This window comes from Phaseolus vulgaris, chromosome 3 (genome assembly GCF_051622355.1).
Source record: "Phaseolus vulgaris cultivar YP4 chromosome 3, ASM5162235v1, whole genome shotgun sequence".
Classification (NCBI taxonomy): domain Eukaryota; kingdom Viridiplantae; phylum Streptophyta; class Magnoliopsida; order Fabales; family Fabaceae; genus Phaseolus; species Phaseolus vulgaris.
In genome coordinates, this window is record NC_143500.1 from 38,043,166 (window position 1) to 38,066,186 (window position 23,021).

The 23,021-nt window shown below is 29.2% G+C and overlaps 2 protein-coding genes across 3 annotated transcripts; both read right to left on the bottom strand.

Moving 5' to 3' along the window:
• On the bottom strand, positions 1-2,931 carry LOC137807392 (uncharacterized). The gene is made up of 4 exons (XM_068608018.2): positions 2,697-2,931; positions 2,481-2,600; positions 1,299-1,505; positions 1-291 (listed from the first exon to the last, which is right to left on the bottom strand). Exons 1-4 carry the CDS (start codon positions 2,872-2,874, stop codon positions 251-253), a joined length of 546 nt encoding a protein of 181 aa, XP_068464119.1. The 5' UTR covers positions 2,875-2,931; the 3' UTR covers positions 1-250.
• Positions 2,932-6,680: 3,749 nt separating this feature from the next.
• CER3 (Fatty acid hydroxylase superfamily) lies at positions 6,681-12,484 on the bottom strand. Of its 2 annotated transcripts, XM_068608020.2 has the most exons (12): positions 12,283-12,484; positions 11,975-12,182; positions 11,629-11,858; positions 11,276-11,508; positions 10,866-11,085; positions 9,947-10,074; positions 9,524-9,780; positions 9,326-9,433; positions 8,485-8,691; positions 7,557-7,667; positions 7,177-7,350; positions 6,681-7,062 (listed from the first exon to the last, which is right to left on the bottom strand). In XM_068608020.2, exons 2-12 carry the CDS (start codon positions 12,023-12,025, stop codon positions 6,892-6,894), a joined length of 1,890 nt encoding a protein of 629 aa, XP_068464121.1. In that variant the 5' UTR covers positions 12,026-12,182; positions 12,283-12,484; the 3' UTR covers positions 6,681-6,891. The 2 variants fall into 2 exon arrangements, with proteins under 2 accessions (XP_068464121.1, XP_068464120.1); XM_068608019.2 differs by having other exon boundaries at positions 11,975-12,446.
• Between the last annotated feature and the right edge of the window lie 10,537 nt (positions 12,485-23,021).

The following is a 23,021-nucleotide window of genomic DNA, read 5'->3' on the forward strand; positions in this document are numbered from 1 at the left end:
TTTAAACAAAAGGCAGTTCTCATTGACAATGTTGAGGATGGACAAACCCACCAACAACATGATAAGGAAGTTCAAACTACCATTGAAAAAACTCAAAAACTGCATGTAAAAATCGACATTAGCGTATTCTATTGAAAAACGAAGACAATAATAGGTCTAATAAAATTCCACATAAACATATAATGTGTACACCTAAAAGACTTCTGTGGGTTATTATCTTCTATGTTTACAGGTATATCCAAAGTTCCAATCAACTATGAGCTCTCAGTTGGGAGTTGAGCGTAACAATCCCTGCACCATAAATATAAGCAGAGTTATAACTGTTCAAAACCATTCTTAATTAAAGATGCACTAGAATTCCTTATGCTAAGTCAGCTTGGCAAACCATAATAGGCAATAGAATCTAGGTTGTCAAACTCAAGATTATAAGCAAAATCATGAAGGTTTCATTTACATGTAAATTCACAAGAGTTTATTATATATAAAAACAACATTTAAAAAACAGATACAGTATTCAAACATAAGGTAAATTGGTAAATATCTATCACAGAATCATAATTAAGACACGCAAAAAGGAACAAGAAGTTGTTGGCACTAGGTTTGATTTGATGGAAACAAAACTACTACAACTGATTACCAATTGATCTGCAGAAAATGAATAATGGTAAGGGATTTTTGGCCAATTGATTAGAGCCTTAGTAAATATGTTCACTGTTGCCTTTGGAAAGAGTGCAGGGCAGAATAAAACAGGGAATGGGCCCTCTCATTTCTCTGCAAAGACTTTATGTTGATAGATTCTAGCCATTCAATACCTTTTTATCGATACAATATAATTCTATTTTAAAATATCAACGGTGAGATTGTAACATTTGACTATGCCAAGTTATATTTTCCGGAGAAGATATTCTCCCATAAAACAGTCATTTTAGATCAATTGGGACAGAAATTACATTTGACAAACTTGCAAACATCTTGACTTGAGAAGTTTGTGTAAATTTCCTTGAATTAGTCTGCTTGAGTTTACTTATAAATGAGTTTGAAAGCAAGTTAACTTGATTTCAACACTTAAAAGTGTAAAGTGGTCGACTAGTTAACTTGAGAATTGGACAAAAGTGATGACAACGGTAAATTTCCTCATCCTCCATCAAAAGGCCAATAAATCTACTTTAAGTCCTATAATACCCTCCAATAAATTGAGTCTCATTTCTGGCAACAATTGACAACATAAACTAACACAATAAATGAATTAATGGAGCTAAGTAGTAATGTAATGCTTTTTATGAAGCAAAAACTTTTACTTGGAGCAGCACTTGAGCGGCAAATTTGGTACACAGTATGCTTCACAGTTTCTGTATGTTTATGCTGATCAGAGAGGTCTGTTTGAGCAACAGGACTTTCGGAACTTTGGTTTGTATTTCCTAGATGATCCGTTTGTTGATTAACTTTCATTGTCAACCTTCTACTTGAATCATCCATCCTTTTCATTCCATAGTCGTGCAAAGGTTCTGCAATTTGGCAGATCAACAGAAAATCCGCGCATGTTATAATATGTTTGTAAAAATCAAATCAGGAAAGGAAGATGGTTAAAAACTAACATTTTTTTTTGAAAAAAAAAGGACAAGAAGAACTGAAAACAAGTGAAAAAACAAGAAAAATGATAATTTGACAACCTTTAGAGTTGTATCAAGTGATGTGTTTAGAAATAAATATATATAATAAAGGATAAATTTGAAATTAAATCATATGAAAAAATATTAAAGTAATAGTATTAATGTGGTTGTATAAAGAATGTGGGTTGTCAACTTATAATTACTCAAAAAACAATCAAATTGAGACAACTCATTCGAAAAGATGTAATTTTTTAACCAGTAAAATCACGTTTGGCTGCATGTCACTGCTCATATATGAATTGTCTCAAGTAAAGATGACATCTAAAGTATTACCGAAAGGACCACAATGCATACACCTCTATGACATAGTAGGACATCTTGCTAACAAGTGAGACAAGGCATCAGATTTTGTGATAAGCAAACAAATAAGCTGTACTCCAAGAATTTAGACTTGTAACGTGGGATTTCTCAATAAATATGATACTGAATAAACTAGCAAATCACTACTTTCACCGTTTCACGCATCAAGTGCCATTTGGAGGGTTGTTCGGATAAAAATCATAAAAGAGTTTATTTAAGGTCTTAACGAATAAGTAGTTATTGCGTAAACATCGATGTATGAGTTGTTTTTCATAATCCCTCACTCCTTAAAACAAAGATGTTCCACTTTATTCCTTAAACATTGACCTTAGGTTAGCAACCCGCTCTTCAATTCAAATATCAATCTGTAACGGCTCATCATAAAATTTGATACGAAAACTTTACAATTTTAGATGCTACAATCGCAAAGAAGCTAACACATATTCTCTACAATAGGTAACAATTAAAGTTGAAAACGGCAAAGAAGTATTTAGGATAGTACAAGCGTACCTTTAGATGAATGGGGAAGATGAAGCAGCGGATCATACATATAATCATCGGATTTTAGATACTCCCCGACTTGTTTCCCAAAACACTGCTTCTCTTTTACAGGCTTTTGAAATTCCAACTCTGAAACGTTCAGACATCATAAACATCCACCCCACGAAACAAAACAATGGTAGTTGAAAGCAAGAAAATATGAAAAATGAAGGGTAAATGTGAAACCTTTAGCAGGGGAAGCAGGTAAGGCGTTGAAAGCATGAGAGGGTAGAGGTGAGAGGAGAGGGGCATACATGAAGGTATCAGACTTAAGATAATCAAAAACCTTTTTAATAAACACTTTCATTCCTCTGCGTTTAGTGGGTTTCTTCTTTTGGACTCTCAGGCGCGCTCTCTTGTCCATTTTCTTTTCTTCAGCTTCTTCTTCGTTCTCTATGAAAATGCAACTTTGGCGTTGAAGGAACTGTAGAACTAAGTTGTCTGGCGGTTTGCAAACTTTGACAATGAGACACGTGTCCGATACCAAGGAACCGCTAGTGTCACGTGTCATGTTTGTTTGTCGCTTTTGTCCATGCAGGACACCCTCGATCTTATTGGGCCAACAACTTCCCTTTGGATCTCTGGAATATGGCAATTACTTCCTGCACCATATTACTGCACTCAATTTTAGTATGAAAAGACGAAGATACCCTTGAATAAATAGGGTTATGCATTGCGGATTTTCTTTTTCAGAATGTTTTCAGATTTGTTTTTGAACGAATTTTATGTATTACGAATTTTTTTTTATCCAGAATAAGATTTTAAATTTTGAATTATAAATATACTTTTCCAGAATGTATTATTTTCAATTTTAAATTTTTATTTCTGAAATAAAAGACATTTTTGAAATAAAAAATTTTGTTGGGTGCAAGTTAAAAATATTGGGTATTGAAAGAACTTGCCCTTGAATATTTATGGTCACAAAACCATAAAGGCAATATCTTCCTCCACCTTCAGTTTCTGCCTACACCTTCATAAAAGGATAGATTTATCCATAATGAAATAAAAAATTAAGTCTATGTCTCTGTTTCTGAATTCTATATATCAAAAATATTTTTTAGAATTAAAAATAATTTTCGGATTATAAGATTTGGAAGTTAATTTTGTATTTTAAATTTCAGAATTCAGAAGCTATAATAACTTTTGAATTATAAAATTTAGAAAACAAAGTAAATTTTCAAATTTTATAATTTAAAAATTATTTTTAAATTAAAAAATAACCTTTAAATTGTAATTTTCTAAAACCAACCTTGTATTCTGATTTTTATAATTTAAAAGTTGTTTTTAATCCAAAAATGATTTTCTAATATAAAATTTAAAATACAAATTCAGAAAAGTAGTTTGAGAATTTCAATAATTATGAAAATGGAGGAAGAAACTATGGATGTGCAGAAAGAAATTGTCAACCATAAAATAGCTAAATAACACTATATTTTCTCATGCACCCCCAAATTTTGAAAATGTCCACATTGCCTTTCTGATTTATCTTCTTCAACCTCCAAAAGCTCCATTTTGCTCACTTGTTCACTTTCAACTCTTGTTTTGGATTACTAAAGTATATTGTTGGATCACTCAAGTTTTAAACCACTAGCGAAGAAATCATAATGTCCAACTAATCATTGAATGATAATATTTTATACATTAAAATAATAAACCTCATTTGAGCATAATTCAAACAACTCAATATTCAAACTATGCAAAAATTACAATTTCTACATAAATATACGTCAAAGTTTCCAACGTAGATATTCCTCATTTTATCAATCCAAAGAAGTTAATGAAAGAAGGTTAAACTAGAATGATATATAACTGATGCTAATATTAAAGTAACACATTAGCTATTAGTTAAATATGTCATATTGTATTGAAACATTATATAGTTTATCTATTGTTTGATATGCTAATAGTGATATTTTATTGGTTAGTAATATTAAAGTAACAATATAGTTACATATTAGTTATTAGTTAAAAATGGCATATTATACTCATTCTACTACATTTTGGCTCTATAACAAGTCCAAAAACTTAAATAGTTATTGATATGAATTCAAATATAACTAAAAGTAAAATTGGAAATTTAGGATTACACAATGAAATAAATTCAAAATAGTAACAATAAAAATCTGGATAAAGAAAGGTGTTACAAATAAAGTTTGATAAGCCTAAAAATGATCGTCACACGAATTAGTGGATTCTTGATAAAATCGCAAGATACAGAAAAAAATCCTAGTAGAAAAATATTTTTTCTTTAATCTGCCAAAATATTCATTATCTATTTTGAATTTCAACCGTGTAATAAATACAAATTTAGCTATAAATTTTTTCTTATTTCTAAAAAAATAAGATCAAACTATTAATATTTTAAGAAGGATCATTTGTTACCTACTTAATTTAAAACAATCCATTAACAGTAATTATAATATAATTAATTTCAACAATAATTATTTTTATATTCAAACCAATAAATCAAATTAAACTTGAGTTATTTTTCTTTATCTGACATTTACTTATAATAGCTAGAAAGATTTAGAGGAATACAACAAAGTGATATAAAAGTTGGAGTAAGAGTTTAAACCGGTGTACAAAAACACTTTTCTCAACTAAAAATAAGTTTAAATACTAAAAATGAAGGGAATTATGATATTTTCATAATTAAAAAATATACATTTAAATATTGCATAGTAAATTATGATTTCTAAAGATATGATAGTAATTAGAAGTTTGAAGGAGAATTATAAATAGAGATGTTAATAAGAGACTATGCACCTTATTTTGTTTAGTCTCTCATTTGACTCGTAAAAAATAAATTCTGATTAAATGTTTTATATAAGATTTGAATGTTAATAAGTCTTACGTAACTATGAGTTGTGAACTAATGTGTATAAATATTAAAAAAAAATGAAAGTTTTGTCCGAAATTATTGAACTTATAACAATTAAGAAAATTTAAAATTAATAATTTATTTTTTGTTACAAATAAATAATAAAATATAATATAAAAAAAATTAAAGTGGATCATGAAATAAAATTTAGATATACTATATAGATAAAATAATAAATAAAAATATTTAATTATATTCAATAAATAAATAGAAGAAGTGTTAGAAGAAAAAAAATCAAAATAAAGGAAAAACTTATAAGAAAAATAAATAGAAGAAGAGTGAGAAGGAAAAAGAAAAGTATAAGAAAAAGAGAAGGAATGGGCAGAGGCCATTAGCTTTACAATAGTGAAAATTTATGTAAGTGGGCCTGAACCTTTTATTTTATAAAAAAACAGATTTTAAGATGGTAGAAGTTATTATTGTAAAATCATTATGCAAAGTAGAAACTATTTTATGTTAGGTTGTAACAGTAGAAAAATGTTTGCTTTGGATGGTAATTTTGGTTTAAATGTTACAATTAAAAAAGCATTTTATCCTTTAAAAATTACAGTAATTAAAGACGAAAGTAAACTAAGCTAATGAACTAGATCGGCCTGTATGCACACCCTGTATCACGTGAATAATAAATAGAGGTAGGAGAAAACAGGTTGTTTTTTTTTTTTTTTTTGATGAGCAGGAGAAAAACAGGTTGTGTGTGAATGGTAGTACTATTATGTAATAAAATAAGTTATTATGTGATAAATGTTTAATTAATTTTTGAACTACTATTTATTTAATTTTGTCTCATTGTTAATAAATGATTTAATTCGATAGTTTCTTTAAATCAATGCAATTGGCTTCTTCTACCTAAATTAATAATTAAGAAAACAGTTGAACCATCCCTAAAAAAATCGCAACAAATTAAGAAAGATTATAAACTCGGTTATTAATTAGTTACAGTGAAAATTTGTCATTATATGTTGTAACGTTTAAAACTTTTACTAATTATAAATTTTGAAAGCGTAAAATCAATTTTGAATGAAATAAACTAAATTAAATCAATTTATAAAAAAGTAATGGGATAAAGAGTAAATATAGTGATACTCCTTCTAACATATAAATGACAGGTAATTTAAAATGATTAAAGTGTTAGAGATTCCACCGGCTACTTAATCTGCTTTGTTGAAGTTGAACTGTCCATAGTCCAACCAATAACTACACATCCACGTTAGCTTTTCATTAATAATTGAACCAGTTATTATTGTTAACGCTCTGGTTTAATAAATGCTAACAATTATATTTCGCCAGAGTGACAGCAGAATGGGAACTTGCTAGCTTGCTTTGGCTTAATTTATGCCATGAATTAATCACTGAATGTGATGGGATCATTTTAACATCCAAGAAACATCAGAAATGTTATACAGCCACTTCAAAGAATATAACTGTGATGTGCAAGTAATACACCATAACAAGAAGAAACAACTTGAGAAAAACACTTTGACACAAGACTTTTAATTTCTTTTACTGTGTGAATCTTGACACTGGCCTTAGGCCATGTTTGAGTGCTGCTTCCCACACAAGATCAATTCTGTTAACATCCAAGGCCCCAACTTCGTGATGATCCCAACCTTCAAGGCTGTGTACCACTCCCCCCGCATGGCAAGCATGAACCACTCCCCTCTCCATTGTGTACTGCATGCATCTATGTGTCAGACTAAATTGTGAACAGATACTATGACAGTGTATATGAATTAACAGAAAATGAAAAAAGATGAGATAGATACTGCTAGAGTTGGTGACACTCACCTCACAGCAACCAAGTCCTTCCACGTCTTCTGGCAATCTCATGGCAGCCAGATCACCATAAGTGCAATCTTTTCTGAATGATAAAATGGGTGGGACAACAAATTGATGAAAATGGGTTCCACGTGGTGCCCAATATTGCTCTCTTGGCGTTATCCACTTACCAACGATCCAGGTCTGCATTAAGACAAGTAAGCACCATGTAAAGTTCATGCTACACCTATAATTTGTCTTTCAGTAATCATCATACCATATGTCAATTTCCTAAGTTGAGACAAAATTAAACCACGTGTATAAATAGTGATGCATAGTGAAGGGAGTACGTTATGTTAATTTGTCACTGGGAAAGTTTTCCTGGGTTATATATATTGGCATAGTTGTACCTTGCAGTTTTGAGCAGCTTGGTATTTTGTCACTTGGACAAGATAGTTTTGATATTCCACAGGGGCTTCCTTTTGGATCCTCTGAAATCTATCTGTGGAAAGAGTTAACATCTGCAAAGTAGCTCTCAGCGTCTTAGTAATGGTGATTAAATAAATCAATAATCATGAGACTTCTGCTTCATGAGAACTAACCACTATTATCAGCATTACTTGAATTAGCATCTATGTAAAAAAATTAAAGCAAACCATGTCTCATTAATTTATATGCATAAATGATTGAAAGGGTCCCCGTGCCTACCCTCACACTGTAATCAAACTGTGAAAGGTTCCATTTCTCAGCACAACAACTTCCTTTTCACAGCATCTATATGCATAATTGATAGGAAGCTATGAGCTATGCTATTGCTATACTATAAATCCACCATTAAAAGAGTTAGACAGAATAATAACTGTATTTTCATTCAAAAGGAAAAAGTAAGAGAGATACACTTATATATATATATATATATATATATATATATATATATATATATATATATATATATATATATAACCTAATAGATGACAACAATTGAATAATGACCCTTTATCTTACTAGAGAAAAGTTAAAATAGAACTAAATTAACATTATAAATACAATCCTAATATTTTAATATTCTATCCATATTCAACATTAATTGTCCTTCAATCATTTAATTTTCTTCCTATTGGGCCATTTTAGGCTCATCCTATTAGCCCCCCTGCTACCCCACCCACCCTGCAATCAATCAAACAATGAAAGGATCTACTTTCACTGCACCACAATTTCATTTCATCCTATGCTATTTTTTTCTTCTATCGTTATCTCTCTTTCTTTGTTTGTATTAAAAAATTAGATTAATAAAAAATAACTACATGTCAGGCGTGTTCCTAGCAAGAAAATACTCACCAGAACTTTGACTTTCTTTTGGCAAAGGTAGAGAGCAATTGCCCTTCCAAGCTTGGAAGTAGCTCCTGTTAGGAACACCTCCTTCACATCTTGAGGGATTTCATTGAGTATGACAGCAGCGGTTAACGTGTTCCCATGAACAACTCGAACCCTGAGGTTTGGGTGCTTGTCCACAAACAGCTTTCCACCCCCGTTTAGCGCTTCATTCTACATTCAGTGAGTAATAATGATATTAGTTAGTAACTAAATAACAAAGTTCTGACCATTGATGCCGAAGCTGAATGTATGATAAAATATTTTATCTGTCATGTACCTTTTGTGTAAATACATAGGTTACTATTGGAAAATGATAGTTTGATATTTCTTGGAATTGTACACACTTATTGATGTGATAGGCTTTAAAATAAATATATAGTAAAAGGTAAATTTATAATTAAATAATATAAAAAAATATTAAAATAATAACATTAGGAATTGTAACGTGTATAAAAAATTGGGTTGGCCGTTACTATTATACAACACACCATTGACTTGGCAACTAGGATGTAGTTATGCGAGACAAACATAAAACAGGTACTGGGGGTTGAAACCCTAACTGGATGATCACGGAATAGAATGCCTCTTAATTTTACTATTTTCATTTTATGTATAGCTGGACTAAAAATGGGAGGCCATGTGTAATTTGTTTCGGAAGTTGCAAAAGAGACCCACCATTCTTATTCAGCAATTATGACCTTCACCAACTATGCTCAGAAAAAGGCCAGAATCCATTAATTAACCTAGTTCGATTTACTGTGGTTGGCAAATTAAATAGCAATAGAAAAAGTTCAATATGTCAGACCTTATTCAATGCAGCAAGGCTAATGACTTTAACCCCAAGTTTATCGGCCCTTAGGATAGCTAGCTCAATTTGCTTATTGATTCCCTCGGTAGCAAATGGCAAGAAATACTGCAAAAAAAATGAGGAAAAAGAAGAAAAATAAATATTCACGGTGGAAAAAGAAATGTGACTACAGCTTTCTGACTAATATGGACCCACCTGAAAGCCACATCGAGGTACAACCCACGTTTGGTGTAATCTTCCTCTCAGATTGTAGAAACTAAGTAAAAAGGTCTTGGACCAAACCCACATTGCTAGCAAAAATAGAAAAGCAAAGGGCCAGCCAATGACCAAGAAGAGCCTTGTTGTGTATGGCAATGAAGAAAAGGATCGCAGGACGAATTGAACATGCATACTGGATGACACATCAACAATATGAGCCAGGAAAACAAAATGGGGTACCCTGTCGCCGGTTCCTGCAATGATAATTGACAAGTGACGGTAAAAAATTTACATTTATATGGTAAAACTTTACTTCAAAACACAGAATACAGCTATTTTTAAGTGCTGTTTGTTACATTGAAGTCTAAATCAACAAAAAAAAAAAACTAGAAGAAGTCATTAAATCATAGCACAGCTTACCTGAACCAGAACTTATTGTTTTGTGTGTTTGCCATGATTTTTTGTTAAGGGTATCGCCTAGCGCGTCGAAGAGAGGCATAAAGAGGCAGAAATTTGTGTCCTTGTCAGAGTGGTGTAGGCTGTGATATCTGCACAATAGCATGGAAAGGAAATGAATGATACATACAACTCACAACTGCTTAGAAATGAACGTGAATAAAATAATCGTATTTTGAACTCATAGCTGGACTGGACCACTATTTAGGAAATGCATGCTCTCTTAGGTCATTCTCTCGGCAGTTGCAGCATGACATTGGAAGAAAGCTAAATACACATTATGCGGCAGAATTTAAATAGGCTTCAAGCTAAAACATGTTTAGCTGTTAGCCCCAACTTGTTGCCAAAAACTTGTTGAAGTTCAACTCTCAGGACCACTGGTTTACTTGAACTTCTCTCTTCACATGATAGAACCTTAGACTGTTAGCTTTAGGTCCTTTCCACTCCCCTCTCTTAATGGTATTTTTATGTATGGAGAAAGAGGGAGAGAAATAGAAGCACACAGAATTATTCTTTAGGTAATCTCTGATGTTGCTTGGAAAGTTTATGAAAGTAGGAAAAATAAGTAAGGATTTTCATCTAATTATCTAAAATCACATTCCACTAATTTATATAAACTTTGCTCCAACTCCATTATCCATGACTAGTTTCGTTCTCTACCAACATTCAACTATGACATAAAGAACCTGAAGTGCCACAACAATTCAGGTACGGTTTCATTTGCATTTAGGTCGTACAGTAAATGCTTTTCACATATCTTTCTAAAAATCTGACGAAGATCAATGCGAGCTTTTTGTGACATGTGTGACAATTAAATATGGGATGCCAGTAACTGAGAAATATATGTGAAACTAACGGATGTAACAGCTCTAAATTAACTTACGTTGGTGTGTATATCACATATCTAAGAAATTGGAATTTCTCGAACAACTGATGAGGAACAATTTCAACATTGCCGTGGCCCAAGCATCTCAGGAAGTCAAAAATCAAAACATAAGCATATATCAAGCTTGCTGATCCATATCCCATCACAGAGGCCCCAAGGATAGGGATTCCAATGACTACCGTCAAAATAAGATGCTCCAAAAGTGTTGCATGTCCAGCTGTAGGAAAACAAGTCATGTTTCAAAAACCAACACAACATCAACAAGTGGTTTGAAAAAATGAGAACAAGCTATTATGAAGTTCTAACAGATAAACATCTACTAATCTTCCGTCTGAACAATCGGATAGATCCAAAATCAGAATCTATAGAGGAGGATTAAAGTGAAGAAGGGTAAATATGATTCTCACCGGTAAAAGATTCTGGTACAGGAGATGAATGATGAAGTGAATGATAATGGGTGAAAAGATAGTCTCCATGGAACCTTTTGTGCACCCAATAATAAAGTGGCTCGGAGACTCCCACATGGAGAATCAAAGTAACAAAAAGACCTTTTACATTCCAGAGAGGAAGATGCTGAAGAAAGGGAAACATATAGCAGGCCATGGAGGTAACTAGTGCTTGAAGAATCAAGAAATTGTCCCTGATTGAAAAACAAATATATTAGGAGACACACGGTACATACGAAACCATTTTCAACATAATGTAATTTTATTTAAACAAATGGAGAAGAGAGAGAAACAATTTCTTTGCAAGTTTTTACCAGTCCCATTCTTTGTCAATCTGCTTGAAATCAACACCCTGCTGAAGAATCCGTCGGTTTCTGGTGAGAAAAAGCATGTGGCTATAAGAACCCCAAAGCACATGAATTAGACCTCTGAGACCACTTAGTATGAGCAAATGAAGGCACCAGCTGAGGTTGTAGTAGGAGTGTTCCTCGTTATAGAACCATTCATACACGACTTTCGCCACAAACGGCCCATATAATAGATACTGTGTATATCCAATGAAAAACAAAGTAAGATCACACACATAAGCCATGTAAGAATTAATATCACAAAGAAAAAAAGTACCAACTTATGCAAATCACATAGCTAGATTTTCTGTACCTTGAATATTCCAAGGTTCTCCCACGGCCATGTTGATAAAGGAGGCCCCATTTCACTACACTATAGTGTAATTAAGACTTTCAAAATCTTCTATGCTATATAGCCAACACTTGCACCTTTTCCTTTGCCAAAAGGTAAATGCTCCTCCACACACTATATTTGTTTCTTCTAGCACCTATATGCTTCCTTTTGTATTTTTCTTTTTCTTCTGTATTTGTAAAACACAAGAGAGTTCAAAAACTATGTACAACAGCGGAGAACAACAACCCAATACCCAAAAGGAACATCAGAAAGAATGGAGGAACAACCTATGGATGGAGAGATCCGTTTATGCAACGAATGTATTCCTTTATCCTTTCCTTTCTTAATTGCTAACACTATCTCTGAGTTCTAACCACAACTTGAAAATTTATTCTCTCTTCCCATCAAGTATTTATAAGCGTAGCAGATCATGCATTAAATCTTGAGGCCTACAAAATAAGATAGTCTCCCACCTGTCTTCCCCTAACTGGGATATTAATTTTTTTTCAATTAATATATTCTACTTCATGAAAATAAAATAAAAAATATAAACTTCTGCGTTCCACTCGTCATTAAAATCTTACAAGTAACAAAGTTGTATTAAGAAAGAATAAAGGACAAAAACCCAAATTTAGTCATAAATGCATTTTTACTTGTTATAATCTCTCGAAAGTGCCATTTTAATATTTTTTAAAACAATTAATTACATATTTAATCGTTTAGCTTTTTTTAAAATTAAGTAAGTATTTTCAGACGTAAAGAGAAACTTATTCTCTATTAAATATTTATATATAATATTTTGCAGTAACCATATACAAACTAAATTAGTAATTCATTATTGTTAGTTAGTAGTTAAGAGATTTAAATAATTTACATAAAATCTTAGATGTAACATTATTTCCTCCTGAGAAACGGGAACTTCTTTCATAAATCAACGGTGAACATAAAACGAGTTGGGTTTCTCATTATAAGTCTTAATCTTACCATTCAAAATCTAAAATACTTAAGCCAAAACCATATTAATCTGATTTCATAGTATAATATATCAATTTTATAGTACGTATAATTAAATTGTAGAAAAAATAATAAATATATGTTAAAATTAATACATTTGCTATAAAATAAAATAAATACTGAAACAAAACAGAATTGAAATAATTCGAAGCACAATCCAAATCCGTCTCAAAAAATACACTAAGTTTACTTTCAAATTTTAAACATGTTCACATGTTGCCACTAAAATTAACTAAGGGAATTTTTTAAACATGGTCATTGTAGTTTTATTCCTTGACAAATGTGTATAAAAAAGACAGAAAAATTATAACTTTTTTTAATTTTGCCAAGGAAAAAAATAATCCTACTCTAAGATAAACGGTTTTAGTAAACTTTGGGTACATTATTGTTATTGGATTAAAAATTAATTTTGCTCAGAATATTTGTGGTTAACGTGATAAGTTTATACACAATAAAAAAAAAATACGGATTCTGTAAATTCTGTGGCATATAGACATCATTGATGTATCTGTATGCCAACAATTTGTGGAGTTTACACCGAAAAGGTTTGAAAAAAGAAACGTACGTAAAAGACAAGACAGCCCGCGCGTTGGGGGTGTTGTAGTGTAATGGAACAGATCTAGAGAAGCAGTAAATGCCTTAGTTATATGGTTGGCAGCTGAAGCACTACCTCTCATCAGATGTTAGATAAGGTAGGTTTGGAGTTGCCTCTCTAAATGCTCTTTTCATTATGAGACCAACACCATCACATATACTGATAAATTGTACTTATATTTAATTTAAGAGAACATGTTCTTTTTCATTTTACTTTAAAATATAAGTATTTCAATCTAGAAAACTATATAGTATATATGACTTTGTGAATTTAACATTTGTCTTCTCAATGTTTATATTTTATGAGAAAGTTCTTTTTCCTTATGTATTATTATGACCAATGGTCTCTAAAATATAACTTACAAAGCAATAGAATAATAAACTCATTGAATAATTTATTATATTCTAACAAAATTACAAACTAATAACAAAATGATATATGATAGAATGTTAACATTAAAGTGACAATATACCCACTTCCATAATTAAAGTAGTACTTGTATGAAACCAACCTTTTTCACAAAAAAAAGTGAATATGCATGTTGATACGTTTAGTTTGTCCATATTAAATAGGATTTGCAAAGAGATATATTTTACTAATATTATCACCATAAATTAATCTAGTTTTCAAAATAAGAATTGAGTTTTAGAAAAATATGATATAACCAACAACATTGAGATATTATATTGTTGATCTCAGTACTTAACTTCTTCTTTTTCATATATCATGACAAAATAGTTTGTCGTTTCGAAGACCACCACTCCAAATTATCTCCAAGAAAAACACAATAACTAAATATCGAGTGTTTGATATCTGAACATCCACCCCAATCTGCATCGGTATAACAAATCAGATTATTTGTTGTGTATGAATATAAATGTAAGTAATGTGAATATAACAAACAGTAAGTCATCCCACAATGCCGAAGCTTATAAGGGGCGACGGATAGATCCACTACTTCTAAAAAAAAAAATCTTTGAGACCATAGTCAGGAAGTCAGTGTTTTTAGTATTAAGGAAGATGCAATTATTCCGTATTATTTCTTCATAAGCAAGGTAAGGGGTGTAGTATGCATATAGAAGGAAGAAAAGCTTGTTCATGCTACCTTGCAACAAATAAAGATTGAACTCTAGTAGTTTTGCATTCCTAGAATTATTTTTTTTGTATTAGGTTTTTTTAGGGAATGAATGGTTTTTTGTTTATTAGGTTATTGAGAGGATGACTAGTGTGATATATCATCAACATTATTGAACAAACTTTCGATCTCAAAATGCTCAAAATTTTTCTCATTACGTAGTTGTTGATCACTAAATTGTTGCACACTCTCATTATCTCCTAATACAACTATGTTATTTCCTTTCTCCAATCTTAACTCAGTATCAATTTCTTGTGGAACAAAAGTATAATCTTTTTTTCATAATTATCCCCCTGAATTTCAGACTTAATGAAAAAATAAATCAGTGTCATGAAAATGGAAACATTTGATTGATTTGTGGATTGTAGAACCAGTATCCCTTTTGGTGATCAACATAGTCAAGGAACACACACCTTTCAGCTCTAAGCGATGGTTTGTTTTCCTAATGTTTGTGTAAGTGAACATAAGTCACACAACCAAACATTTTGTGTGTTATAATTCATCAATTCTAGGACTTATTATTGCACCTTTAAGTTATTAAAAAGACATTTTATACTCAAGAACTAGACGGTGTTCAGTTGATAGTGCATATTGTATATGTGATCCCACCACTCGAGGTATCATATGATTCATAGTATCGCTCATTGGTGTGTCTATTCTTATTATACTAAGAGTACACTTATAGTCACTTTTTATATAACCTTTTAATTTATTTGTTTGTTTCCTTGTCATAATTACTTTGTCATGATGATCCAATTTCCTAAAAATCTCAACCAGTCCTCCATAATATTAAGTTAAGTTTGTATTGTTTTGTTTTGCAGTTAATGCCCTTTGATTCAGGCCAAACAAACTTCTGAAACTCATCACTTCCCTCATGAAAAGCTTTTGACAAAGCATTCCAAAAATCAAAGAGTAGTGGGTAAGCGAATATACCTTGTCATGATTTTTTGCTTCATGGACATCAACACCCATTTTTTTACTTTTTGATTTCCAACATACCATTTTTCATATTCCTCATTGTTTTTGTTGAAGGTTTCGCCTTCACAGGACAATTTTTTCCTCTTTACAATGTACATACATTAAAGACACCATCAAATTGAATTGTTGTCTCTCAACTTAAGTTCTCCCAGAATTAAAAAGAAAAAGAAAAATATTCTTAAAACCGAATTAAAAAAGAATTCTCTATTATTTTCATTCATCATTTCATCATTTGTATACACATACATTGTTATTATAGTATTATACTCTAACAAATCAATAACTAAATAAGAAAGTATATAAATTATGACTAAATTAATGAATTATGTAATTATACCATATTTTATACAAAGTTATAATGTAGCCAATAAAAAAATATATTTATCTCAACAAATTATTTATCAATATTTTTCACTGTCATTTAAGATTTTGTGAGATTATGCGTGAATTTTAAAGTGTTTTGTTAATATCACATATTTAACGTTCTCCAATTATAAGGTGGCAAACATATGGTTCTTTTAGAGACAACAAGTGTGACAACTAGGTGAAAGAAAATTTTAATGACACATAGTAGCAGAGGAATAAAGAGATAAAAAATATATAAAAAAAGTTATCAAAAGGAGAAAGATCATAACCTATATCTAATATCATAAAATAAGATTGTTTTTTATTTATTATTTATTATTTATTATTGTGATCAATAAAATTATAAATTAACTTATAAGATAACAATAATTAATGTAATGATATATGATATAAGATAGATTGATAATAATAAGAAAGAAGATAAGTATATATATATATATATATATATATAAGTCTTAAAATCAAAACAAAAAATCATAACTTTTCTTTCAATATTTTATTTTGATACTTTAGATTGTTTCCTTTCTTCTTCTTCTTTTCTCATTCTTTTATTAAGAAAATAAGATTTGAAACTGTAATTTCTACGAATACATATTTCAAACCCGGATAATAGTCATTAAATGTTATCTAAGATGTCAAAAAAAAATATTTATAAAAACTATTATTTCTTAAATTTAGTATCTAGACAGCTTATGATATAATTTTTTGTTATACTTTTACAATATTAACTATATTTACATTCTTTAAGGAATTGAATAACTATCGTGTGTATTGTTCAAATATACTTTATTGATGTCCACTTTTGTTGGGTTGAAATATACTAATGTTAAATTTAAATAAGCTAGTTAAATTTAAATAAGCTAGTTAAATACTTAAACTTAAACCTAAATTTGAGAAATAAATATCTTACTCAGATATAATCAATTAATTCAACTAACCGTATTATAGAAATATTTTTTTCTCTCTTAAAAATATGATATTAATTAAGTTAATTTTAGCTTAATTATAACTTGATTTTATTTTATTAAATTTATTATTTAACTGTGTATAAGTATATTAACTTAATATTTAATTAATATGCTTATATTAAAGGATGATTTAAGAAAGTATACCTAAATATCATAATATTATATATTTTTATTGAAGTTGTAATAATTTTATTGAGAGATAAGAGACATTAATTTAATTTCACAATAATGCTTAAAATATTACTTTTGTTTTATTTTTATTTGCATCCAATCTATTGATTAAAAGAAAATTTACCCAAAGAATAATTGAAGTATAATTCATCCGATCAACAACTCTTCATATATATTAAATTTTGTTAAACTTTCTATTGAACATATATATTAAGTTTATTAATTATCATAAAGTTTCAAATTATGTAATAATTCAATAAAGAGATTATATTTAATGTATGGAAATGTTTTTTTAATATTAGTTAATGTTGGGTATAAAATTACTTAACGAAAAAATTCTAATTAATTTGTTTCAAAATTAGCATACATATCATAATTGAAATATTAATACTAAAGTATTTAATTGTTGGACATGATCAGTAAAATATGTTTTTTACACAAAATATTTTCAGAATTTTTATTTTTAGTGCAATAGTAAAAGTTTTTGGTTTTCATATCATATGTTTATTTTCGTTTGAATTTTAAGGTGAGTCGTTAACTGTTTAAATGATTAATGAACATGGATATTAAAGTGACGTTATAATTATTTATTTGACGTGTTTTCACTTTTTTTTATAGTTTTCGTTTCTAACATAAAAAACATTTATATTCTAAAATATAAGCTTTTTATATTTCAAGTATCATATTATGCGTTAAATAAAATATTGATTAATTTTAAAATTTAATAAACTTTTTGGTTGTAGGAATAGAATAAGTTTAGATTACGTTTCCGACCCTCTTAATATAACTCAAACTTTCATATTATTTTAATTTTTTTTTCTTTTTTAGCATATATGTATTCTTAGCTATTAACATTATGTATTTCATAATTTCATATTAATACTACAAGAATGTCTTATTGGTCCAGGTGTTAAATGAAAATGACCAAACTCCTTAAATAAGATTTAGTCTGAATCTTTGTATGCAAAAATTGTATTTGAGAAAATTAATTCTACCGCCTTATAAATGTTAGCCACCAAAAATGGATTACCTCTTTTACAAAACACTTATAATCATAGACATAAACAACTTCATTTTTTGTTTCATTCTTCTGTAAATAAAAGTAAAATTGTACATTTGATCCAATCTAAATTTTTAATTCGTTGTTATGTTTTATATTTTTTATGATTTGATCTTCAAATTTTAGAAAACTCAACAATTTTATCAATTCTTAATTTTACATATGTTTGTTTTTTCATTTTAATCAATTAAAATTAATAAGGATGCTTTAAATAATCATGTTAGATTATCTCTGCGTTTTTTGAAATTCAGACTATTATGATTGTTGAGTTTTATAGAGTTATAGATGTTATGAAGGAAGCTCAAAAGATGGGGCTTAATTACGGTAAAAAAATCATGTTTAGGATTACTCATATTTTTGGTGAAGAAAATGTGTGTACTGATAAGTTGACTAATTTATGATTTATTCATAAAAAGTCATTTCATTGGTATAATAGGCTTCCATATAGTATATTCTTAGAATTATTTATCAATAAGTATAGTTAACATATATGTATCACTTTTTGTATTTTTTTTAATAATATTTGTTTTCATATAATGACAGATGATTGTTGTTGCTTGAAGGATTAGCCTAACTAAGATCTCAAGTTGCATAATGATACCTAACATGAAAACCTTTATATAAAAAAAAGTATGTTAAGTTAAATAATCAATTTGAATAAAAAAAATTATTTTCAGAATTTTACCAAGATTTTAAAATTTGAACGCTAAAATCGTAAGAAAAAAAAAATCCACGTATTAGAGATTAAAACGAGACAAAAATGATCATTTACTACTAAATATAATTTAATTGTAAAGAATTATATTTTTCTTAATTGTTGTGGTTTCGCAAATTTGGTCCTTCTATTTGTTTTATAAAGTTTCCTTTTCTCTGTTTTAGTCATGTAATTTTTTATTTTAATTTATTGTTTTTTGTTTAATAAAAGTACTTGACGATAAAAATGTTTTTGTTTTGTCACGAGTCTCTCCAAATAAGTTGGATTAGAAATTAATTTCATTCACGACATTGAATATTTTTTGTTATCCGAATTTTCACTTATAAGGAGATTGAACACACTTTTCTGGCTGTATGAATAGTTTCGATAACATTTGAATATAAAATTTTAATCACTACACCGATATATCTGTTTGTTATATAATAATATAATAAAGTGTGACTGATAGAAACGTATTGAAGTAATTATGAAGAATGAATAAAGTCTAGGTTTTAACAACCTCCTCCTAACCTACCATTAGCATTAATGTTTGTCCTCTTCCTAACTTTTTTTCATTACTATTTCCATTTTTATTTTCTCATCCATTATTATTTTGTTTTTATTTTTCTATTTAGTACGGTTTCTTTTCATGATTTTATTTTATATTTTCAAATTTAAGAATTATAGAAATATAGAAATATAAAATAAAATAAAATAAAAATAAATTTAAGAACCAATAAAATAAAATAAAATAAAAAGTAAAAAGGAATTAAAAACTTAAAAATAATTAATAATTTTAATTTTGGATGCATTAAAAAAATAAATGAATTGATTATAAAAAAATATTTTTAATATTTAAAATAGTTAGAAATATAATTATTGAAAAAACAAATGAGCTTTTACAAAATAAAAATAAAAAAAATAAATTAAAAATGTTTAGTTTAAATTTATTTATTTTGTAAGAATGAAGAAAATAAAATATTAAACCCTACAACAACATAAAAGTTGAATCTATAAACATTTTATTTTTGTTATTATTGATCATGTTAATTTTAAGTAAAAAGTAAAATACATAATTATAAAAAAAAACAAAGTCAATTAATATTAATTAGTAATGGACACACAAATAATATTGAAGTTGTTTATTAATAACATATATGTTGGTAAGGTTCTTGTTGTGACTGATAATAATCTCTTGTAGCTACAAGTGAATGTCAATAAGGATCATGTTGTTTAAGTTGTAATTAGTTGTAGTTGAGAATGTGGGCTTCGATGGTGGCTTTTGTTGTGGACGTGGATCATTTAGTAACTGTAGCACTGACAAGAAATATATTGAATTGACCATGTACCATTCCATGTAAACTTTTCAGGAAAGAAAGATTAGTCAGATGTGGACAAACTTAAAGTCTTTATTAGCTAGAGTCTTTCCTGAATTACTTTGAATTTTAAAAAAATAATAATAAAAAAAAATCAAAGAGTACCAACTGAAGTCTCTACCCTAAATGCAAAATTAAAAAAAAAAACTAATGCAAATACTACACTTAATACTTAAAATGAGAAGCAAAAATGAATAAATATAGAAAATAAAAATAGCAACAATAATATCATCAATGAATAACTTAATTTTTATTTATAATTTTTTAAACCATTCAGTTAATATTTTTTTTATAATATATCCAAACAATTTTATTTAAAAATACAAAAAATAAAATAATGTTACAATTTTACATTTATTTTATCCATAATATTTACTTATATCAAATGTTTTATTTCATGCTCTTTGTATTGATATTTATTCATAAATTTTTATATATTTATTTTTTAATTTTAAATTTTCTTCTATTTCAATTTTATAAATATTTAAATTCACTATAATTTTATAAATATCTAAAATTAATTCTCCTCATTTTTAATTAAAGTTTTCAAAACATTTTTTACTTAAAAAATTATTTTATTTTATTTTATTGGTTCTTATATTTATTTTTATTTTATTTTATATTTTTTTTCCTTCATTCTAGACAAAGCAATAAAAAAATTATAAAAACACCTTCCTTATTTTAAAACCAAATTTTAAGAGGATTTTTTTAAATATATATATATATATATATAATAAATCCATAAAAAAAATAGTGTTAAATAGAAAAAAAAGGGGTGTTAGATGGAGAAAAAAAAAGTGGTGAGAAATAAAAGTAAAAATACTGAAAAAAAGTCTCGTAATGTTGCCACGAAAACCTTATTTGTTTTGTGACTGTGCTCTAGTCAAACACGTATGGTTTTCTTCTTTCTTGTCTGCGTCTTTTTTGGACTTCTGGGAATCTTCATCAGTGGATGCTAAAGGGTGACCACCAATACGGTCATCATTACAATATCCTCCTTCACAACTCAACCTGCTCCTCTCACAGATGTTCAAGATGATACTCAATCAACAACCATCATTCTAAGTCTTTTTCTTTGGTCCCGATATGGTAAGAACCAAATAATGAATTGCTTTTATTAAAACTGTTGAAAAAAAAATCTTTTATTAAAATATTTGTGGGTTTATGACTCACCTTTACCGTTATCTTGGCAAAAATGGGAGGTTAATTACCATTAGTTGTATTTATTATTGTTGTCTCCTAGAACCACTATATATAGTGACTTCCTTCCAGCAATGTAACACACAACAAACAGCAACACACTTGCTTTCTCTCTCTTTTCTTATACTCTCTATTTCTGTTCTTGGGTGTAAGTGTTTAACCCATATAGAGAGAATTTGTTTTGGGGCTATTTATCATTAGCCTGAGAGGAATTCATTGTACTCCCAGTACCATTATAGTGGAAGTTTTGGCTCTCTCGCCGGTGGTTTTTTACCTCTATTTAAAGGGGTTTTCCACCTGAAAATTCTGGTATCATTCTCACTTTACTTGTTACTTTAATTTCTCATAATCTTTTGTTGAAATTATCACGCTTCCGCACACGATATCCCTACAAATTGGTATCAGAGCTTTTCGATAATTCAACCAGGATCTATTGTTCAATAATGTCGAAATTGGATATTGAGAAATTTGATGGTAAAATCAGTTTTGCTATCTGGCGAGTCCAGATGTTAGCTGTTCTCACCCAGAATGGTTTAAAGAAAGTTCTGGCAGGTAAAATGATGAGACCAACCACTATGACGGAGGAGCAGTGGGATGAGATGGATGAAAAGACATTGTCTGCAATCCATTTATGTTTGTCCCGTGAGGTGTTGCGTGAGGTCATCAACGAGAAAAGTACAGCAGGCATATGGGGTAAATTGGAGTCTCTATACATGACCAAAAGTCTTGCAAACAAACTCCGGTTAAAGGAGCGACTCTTTACACTCCGAATGTCCGAAGGTACTCCCATCCAATCTCACCTTGATGAATTTAATTCCATCATAATTGATTTGGAAAATTTGGATGTTAAAATTGATGATGAGGATAAAGCAGTTCTACTTATTGTTTCTCTACCACCCTCGCACCGACAATTCAAAGAAATTATGTTATACGGTAATTATCTTACCTTAAGCTTTGATGATGTCAAGACTAATTTACTAGCCAAAGAAAAATTTGATACTCAAATTCATTCTGAAAATTCTGGTGAAGGATTAGTAGTTAGAGGGAGAAACCAAGAGAAAGGTAGGAACACTAAACATAAATCTAGGTCAAAATCTAGAGGCAAGAACTCCAAATATTGTCATTATTGCAAGAAAAAGCGACACGAGATCTCTGAATGCTATAAATTGAAAAATAAGCAAGATAGAAAAGATAAGGGAAATGGTAAACAACCAGAAAAATTTGTCGAAGCTAGTATTGTTGAAACTGAATCTGATGGGGATTGTTTTGTAGCTTCCAACACTGAACAAAGGTCTAGAAATGAATGGATTCTTGATTCTGGTTGTACTTTTCACATGTCTCACAATAGAGATTGGTTTACCACATATGAACCTGTTTATAATGGTCTTGTTTTGATGGGAAACGATGCTCAATGCAAAGTTGTTGGTGAAGGAACAATCAAAATCAAGACACATGATGGAATTGTTAGA

Excerpts from the sequence above, each read along its gene's own strand:
- CER3 (XM_068608020.2), bottom strand. The coding sequence starts at position 12,025 with ATGGGGCCTCCTTTATCAACATGGCCGTGGGAGAACCTTGGAATATTC. Across the intron at positions 10,075-10,865 it reads TATGTGATATACACACCAAC|ATATCACAGCCTACACCACT; the intron begins GTAAGTTAATTT and ends GCTATTGTGCAG. Across the intron at positions 7,063-7,176 it reads AAGGACTTGGTTGCTGTGAG|TACACAATGGAGAGGGGAGT; the intron begins GTGAGTGTCACC and ends AGATGCATGCAG.
- LOC137807392 (XM_068608018.2), bottom strand. The coding sequence starts at position 2,874 with ATGGACAAGAGAGCGCGCCTGAGAGTCCAAAAGAAGAAACCCACTAAA. Across the intron at positions 1,506-2,480 it reads TCTTCCCCATTCATCTAAAG|AACCTTTGCACGACTATGGA; the intron begins GTACGCTTGTAC and ends GCCAAATTGCAG. Across the intron at positions 292-1,298 it reads CCGCTCAAGTGCTGCTCCAA|GGATTGTTACGCTCAACTCC; the intron begins GTAAAAGTTTTT and ends TTTATGGTGCAG.